The sequence below is a fragment of the Silene latifolia genome, chromosome 2 (assembly GCF_048544455.1).
Source record: "Silene latifolia isolate original U9 population chromosome 2, ASM4854445v1, whole genome shotgun sequence".
Lineage (NCBI taxonomy): Eukaryota > Viridiplantae > Streptophyta > Magnoliopsida > Caryophyllales > Caryophyllaceae > Silene > Silene latifolia.
In genome coordinates, this window is record NC_133527.1 from 97,763,295 (window position 1) to 97,770,579 (window position 7,285).

The 7,285-nt window shown below is 36.6% G+C and overlaps 1 protein-coding gene across 1 annotated transcript; it reads left to right on the forward strand.

Moving 5' to 3' along the window:
• The first annotated feature begins 3,450 nt into the window (after positions 1 to 3,450).
• LOC141641125 (secreted RxLR effector protein 78-like) lies at positions 3,451 to 3,828 on the forward strand. The gene has a single exon (XM_074449801.1). The coding sequence runs from the start codon at positions 3,451 to 3,453 to the stop codon at positions 3,826 to 3,828; it is 378 nt and encodes a 125-aa protein (XP_074305902.1).
• The last annotated feature ends 3,457 nt before the right edge of the window (positions 3,829 to 7,285 follow it).

The following is a 7,285-nucleotide window of genomic DNA, read 5'->3' on the forward strand; positions in this document are numbered from 1 at the left end:
CAGCTGCATCGTCTGTGATGATGTTCTTTTCCCGCTTACCTCATTTTCCTATTGAAGAGATGGTGGTTGGCATGAACTCACTAGAAGTACCATTCTCTTCAAACAATTTTGCATCAGCGAAGAAAGAGTCGACCTTAGAGAAGGGTTTCGCATCTCCGTCTATCTTCCTTTTACCACCACGATAATACTTCAAGAATTGATTGAGATTTGAGGCGACAACTCCATTCTCGTGCTTCCAATGTCATCCCAGCAACAATTTGAATGATATCTTGCCTACAATGACATAGAACAATGTGTTAGAAGAAAGATCGCCCATGCTAAGGTTTACTCGGATGATGCCAAGTGCGCGCTCCCCGTTCAAGTTGAAACCATGAATCACTGTTCGACTACTGGAGAGTTCATCGATCGTAATCCCTAATTCATTCATGGTGGCTTTTAGCATGAGATTGACTCCTGAGCCTCCATATATTAAGATGCGCTTGACCTTTTTCCCCCGGATGTACCCAGTACATATAGTGGCATGTTTTGAGGCTTGGATCCAAAAGGAAAATCCTCATCTGAAAAACTCAAGGTTGCATTCGAGGTGACACATCCAGTTGATTGTTCAGCAGGCTTCATTTTATCTTCCATCTTCCTGCGTACAACTCAGGCTTCTTAAGTCCATGAATTATCAGTTGACGCTTCTCTTTAGGGAGGTGAAAAATTTGTATCCACCTCATGTCTGCAGGAAGGGCGCCAAGAGCAGCCACTACATCAATCTCCTTTTGAGAATGGGACAGTTGTGATGGCATCGTAGCACCTGCCTCTCCTCCCTTTATCTTTTCTTTATCATTTCTACCTTATGTAGGTGAGACGGTGCACACAGCAACTTTATTTAAGAAATCCTCTAGGTAGAATTCCTCTAGAGTGGCGACACTCAGTGGTTCTTGATCCAGCAGGTCTATAGGCAAGACATGTGGTTTGACCACTGTTTTAGACTTTTTTTTCCCCTTCGACTTGCGGGGTTTTGTCTTCTTTGATTTACTTCGTTAACGGTGGACAAGTCTAACTGTTTGCTTCACTTGTTTTCTTGGCTTCCTGCGTGTCACCAAGGTCCAACATTCATCATCATCTTCATCCGTCTTTTCCTTATTCTTATCCCGAGGAGCTAGCTTTTCTTTCAATGGAAATGGAGGCAGTGACGACAATGACCCTTGGATCCATAACGACATAGACTCCAAACTTCCGAACTGTAACATATGGACGAACCATCCTTGATGTATAGTTGGATCCTCAGGCTGCTCCAAGACTACAGTTGTTTGATTTGTAGAAACTAAAATTTTATATTTTAGCATCTATTTAATACTCTCTCCACATCTTATTTTTCTACCCATTTACTTTATACACTGTCTCCTGGACGGTACTTTGACCATCGTTTTATCCATTTATATGTATTTTTTTGGGGATAAAAATAACAATTTTTGAAAAAGTTTTGTATAACAAAGTTAACCATGTAAATATAATGTTATGAAATATTATATTTTATACTTTAATAATGGTCAAAGTTTTCAAAAGGTGACCTCTAAAAAGGCAAATGGGTAGAACAATAAGATATGGAGGGAGTATATGGTATTTTTAGTATTAGGAGATAATTATCAAAAAAAGATTGTGATAATATCTTAAGCTACTACAGAATATTTATTTTTATGTCTTGCCCTCTAAACTAATAGACTATAAATACATACCTCATCTTTAGGGTTAAAGGAGAGCAGATTGATTAAGTCTCAAATAAACGACTTCGTCTTCCTATTACCAAATTGTAGGTAGGATGGAATAAATCACAAAACGACCTCATCTTCTCCCTATGAGATTAAGTCGATGAGACCCTCATAGAAACTATCAAACCTTATCCCTTATAGATCTCCGAAAGTATAACCCTAAATCTTTCAAATATAAAATAAACTCTTGTTCCATATTATTTTTATCCCACTTTATTTATTATTACAAGAACGAATTTTAATCGTTTTCAAATTGGCACGCTCGGTGGGATAATTTTCGCTCTTCATATCCATTCTTCAAGGGTCAAGTTTAGTAGGAAGTTTCGAGACAAAGTTACAGACGGCATCAAAATCTCTACAACTACTAGTCTCGAGGGGGCATTTATAGACACTAAAATTTTATATTTTCGCATCTATTTAATATATGGTATTTTTAGTACGAGGAGATAATTATCAAAAATAGATTGTGATAATATCTTAAGATACTATAGAATATTTATTTTTATGTCTTGCCCTCTAAGCTACTATACTATAAATACAGACCTCGCCTTTAGGGTTAAAGGAGAGCAGATGGATTAAGTCTCAAATAAACGACCCCGTCTTCCTACTACCAAATTGTGTAAGATTCATTAATCTCTTATTAGACACTTCTAATAACTATGTGTTTATTAGTTTAGTCATAAACTAAAAGGAACTTTTGCATGCATAACAAATTAAATAAAAGATAACAAATTAGTCATTCTTACAATGGGGGTCGAATGGTTTATACTAATTTGGTCTCCTACCAAATTAGTCTTCTTAAATAAAAATCCAAATGCCCCAAAACCTTAGATCCAATAATGGGATCTACTCCTTAAGGATTTGTACCAAGGAAACACTCTTAATACAAAAACTAATTTTGTTACTAGAAATTAGTATTTATGTCCTTAAAATTACTAATATTATGAGATTACTACTTCTAGTAATAGAGAATAATATTATAGATTATGTGAGAGTTTTTCTAGTATGTTCACAACCCAAAAAACTAGAGTGATAAGCTATTCACCAAGTGATGAACTTATTAGAATGAATTGTGTATTTTAAGAAGAGAAAACTTCTCCTCTTTTGTTAGGGTGGCCGGGTAGGGTGAAGGGGGAAGAGTGCCCAATGCCTTTTCTTGTTTCTCTTCTCAAGAGTATTAGGTATGCAACCCTATGATTAGGAGGTAATCATAGTGCCTCCCACTAATTAAAACAACAAAACACAATTAAACCCCACAAACCTATTTGCACGGCTCACCCACTTAAAATGCTTCCATTTTAAGTTTGTCAAATGTTAATTTGTATAGTGTGACATATTTGTCATGTTACTAGACATGTAATTTGAATAATGCATTTTTAACTTATTAAAAATCATTATATAAATAAAATAAATCACATACAAAATTAATTTAGTAATTCACAATTAAAATTACTCAAAATGTAAGGGGGAGCACCCTAAGAATGTAAGCCAATTTCGTCCAATTGCATGCAGTAATACAAGTTATAAATGCATAGCCAAGGTTTTGTGCAACAGACTGAGCTTAGTCCTCCCTGATATCATTAGCCCCAATCAGAGTGCTTTCACTAAGGATAGAGACATTGTGGAGAATATACTCATTTGCCAGGATATTACCAAGCTATATAATAGAAAAATCTATTCTCCTAGAGTGATCATGAAGTTGGATTTACAAAAAGCATATGATTCTATTGAATGGTCTTTTCTGAAGGATATGCTTAAGGCTCTGAACTTTCCTAACCATTTCATCTATCTATTGATGGAATGTGTTACTACTCCTCATTACTCTCTTTCCCTGAATGGAGAATTATTTGGATATTTTCAAGGCAAAAGAGGTTTGAGACAGGGTGATCCTCTGTCTCCCCTCTTGTTTACCATTTGCTTGGAATACTTGTCAAGGATTTTGAATAGATTGACTGAACTTGATGGCTTCAAGCATCACCCTCTTTTCATGAAGCTGAACCTCACACATTTATGTTTTGCTGATGATTTATTAGTATTCTGCAGAGGGGTTGGGCTTCAATGGTTGCTGTAATGAGAGCTTTTGCTATATTTACTTCTACTCCAGGGTTACAGATGAACAAACAGAAGTCAAATGTTTATGGAAATGGATTGCCTAGTAATCTGCTGGAAAAGTTTGCTGAGCTAACTAGTCTTAAAATAGGTAAGCTGCCATTTAAATACTTGGGAGTACCTATTTCTGCTAAGAAACTGTCTGTTCTAGACTGAAATATGCTGGTGGAGAAGGTGGTGGATAGAATTAGAGCTCTGGGCACAAAAAAAATATCATATGCAGGAAGGCTAATTTTGATTAAAAGTGTGATAAGTACACTTCATAGCTACTGGGCCAGGATCTATATCATTCCTACCAGTATCATGACAAAGATAGAAAGCATATGCAGAAGTTTCCTATGGAAAGGATAACCTCATTCCTCCTCTACTGCTCTGGTGTCTTGGAGGCAAGTTTGCTTACCAAAACATCAGGGGGGATTGGGGGTTTGTGACATTAGGAGATGGAATGTGGCAGTAGTGGGTAAATATGTTTCGTGGTTGATGGACAAGAAATATCACCTTTGGGTTAAATGGGTGCATTGCACTTATTTAAAAGGTATGGAATGGATTGACTATAAACCACCTCAAGGCAGTAGCTGGGCTTGGAAAAGATTTTGCAGGGTTAAGGATAGACTTCTTTCTGGGTATGTTTATCATGACTGGTTAGAAAAAGATGGCACATACTCAATAGCTAAAGGCTACAAGTGGCTAGGAGTTGAGGAACTTACTGTGGACTGGTATAGTCTAGTGTGGCATTCTGATGGTATACCTAAGCATCAGTTTATCAGCTGGCTGTATGTTCAAAATCATCTTCTGACAAAGGACGGGCTTAACAGAATGTTCCCTTGCAGTGATATATTGTGCTCTCTCTGTATGGATGCAGCTGAAGATCATGATCACCTCTTCCTCTCTTGTCCCTATAGTAAGAAGAGTCTGTTATTGGTTCAAGAGTGGAGTAGGTTAAACATTCCAGAGAGGAATGTTATGAGCTGGTGGCAGGCTCAAAGCAGGAATAGAAGGATGTATACTTCTCTGGTAGTGCAAGCTTTGATTTATCATGTATGGGGGCTCGCAATCATTGCAATTTTCACCATGTGGTATGGCATCCGGAGGTTGTTTGGAGGTGTCTTGTAGGTCGTACTTGCATTTGATCATATCAAGAGTGGTTTCCTCGATCTGGAGAATAACAGTCTGATCGGAATTATCTACCATAGATACCTTTTGAGCGTGGCCACGCATTTCCAGTTCATTGCTCCTCGAGTGGCCTTGAGATATAAGATAACCCTGATGGGGATAGACAATTCCTATTGCACTCTTCCCTTCGATTAGACACAACTCATCATGACCGAAAACATGCCCATTAAACCCCAATTACGAAGGTCTCGGAACATAAATCAAAGTCACTCTGAAACTCTGCCATCTTAGGCGAACAGTCATTAGTCAAAGAATCGACTCATAAGAATACCATAGTAGCTCTCGCCACGACCAGGCTATAAAAATTTCCAGAACTCTATAAGCAGTCATAAGCCTGACAGAGTGTCCCTTACAGTCTGCATATGTGATCGACTAGTTATCTCTTATGACTCTATGGCACTTGAACTTGCCATCAATCGCATCACACTCTAGTTACTTCGAGATGTCACCTCATGTAAGTAACTAGGGGCGAATACTATGTTAATCCAGTTCACTTTAATGGGGTTCAATATTGTCTCAACAACCCATTTGGATGTAACAAAGTACAAAATGAGTTAACGATAACTCAAACAATAAATGTGATTATCACACACGAGTAGTCAATACCATATTACTACTCTATGTCTTATAATCATAAGTGTACATATGCACTTGCCTAACACGATAAAAGTTTAGCTTGTGAACATACCATGTGTCCAAGTGTTCAAACTTTGTGAATTGCGATTTCCTTCAATTTCATGTTATCCCTTATAGCATGAATTTTACTAAGTACATGTCTAGACTTCATACTAGAATTAGGTTCTTTAGCTTGAAAGAAGCTCTTACTGTTATCATATAACTTGTGGTGTGGGTTTTGGTGGACAACACTACTCATAGTGTTAACGTACACCACCTGATCACAATGTACTTAGGTTCATTTCGTAGAATCTTGCAATGGATGACAATAAAATACTCTTTTCTAGTCTCTTACTCCTTATGTCAATAAACTGCCTAGGATTTTCACAAATCCAAATGAGTTTGGAAACCTTAGTTTGTGTAACCTCTTAACACATAACTTGTTACTCTTCCAAAATATAGAACATACCATTAGTTCTCCTTGAGAATTCATGATGGTTCCTTAAAGCTTACCAATGACTCTCATACAGATTAGCTTGTTATCGACTTATCATGCTCCAAGCATGTAATTCATCTAGGACATGTGCATTATGGCATACATGATAATACTAATGGTGGAAACATTAGTGATTGAATCATGTAGACAACAGTTCTTAGGTTCATTTGAATAATCATAATTCAATTTTCATCAATATGAACAACCTACTTAACTAGTTGATTTCAGAAGGATCATTATCATCATAAGATACCCATCTAAGCGCCAATCTAACATCCCATGTTATAATACATTTGCATAATGTCTAATTTCATCCAGAATTGAAAACTTAAACACTTTTGCACGTCATTCCCAATGAGCAATAAGTTATCCAATTCATGAAGGACGATTGATCCCACTGAACTTCTTGTCTAAACATGACTGTCACTAACTCCCACTCAATCTCACATGTTTCGTAAATTACAACTCATTCGAAACATTACATGAAATAGAATGATCATTGCTCTTTTAAGTATTAGTTAAAACCATATATGTCATTCACATATCCCTTTCAAATACCCATTTGGAAAGTGGTTTTAATACCTTACTTATTTTCATAATGAGGTATAGCAATGATTTGAATCTTTAGCACAGATAATAAATAACTTAGCTTTCGCAGACATCGACATGCCTCTCTATGCAACTCTTAATCATAAATTTCTATTTACTTTGGATTGGCTTCAACAATCCCTAATAAATCCAATTACTTGCATAGATACCATTTTAGTTTCATAAGGCTCTTAAGTAAAATGTCGAATTTTAAAATCTCTAGGTCTAATCACTTCATAGATCATAATCTAAATTTCCCAAAGAACGCTTTCTTTTGGTGTCCTCACGTAGTTTCCTTAAGAACGTCTTCTTTTGGTGTCCTCACGTAGTACTCTTAAGAACATTTTCTTTTGGTCTCTTCACGTAGTTCCCTTAAGAACATCTTGTTTTGTTGTCCTCACGTAGATCCCATCTAGTTGAGGTTTGTGGCTAAATTTACTCCCACTCTATCTTTTAGGAAAGATACCCTTTTTCTCCAAAGATAGCTTTTTGAGCCACAAATAATGATGCTCAAGGAGGAAAACTTTATCACATATCAACTTTATAG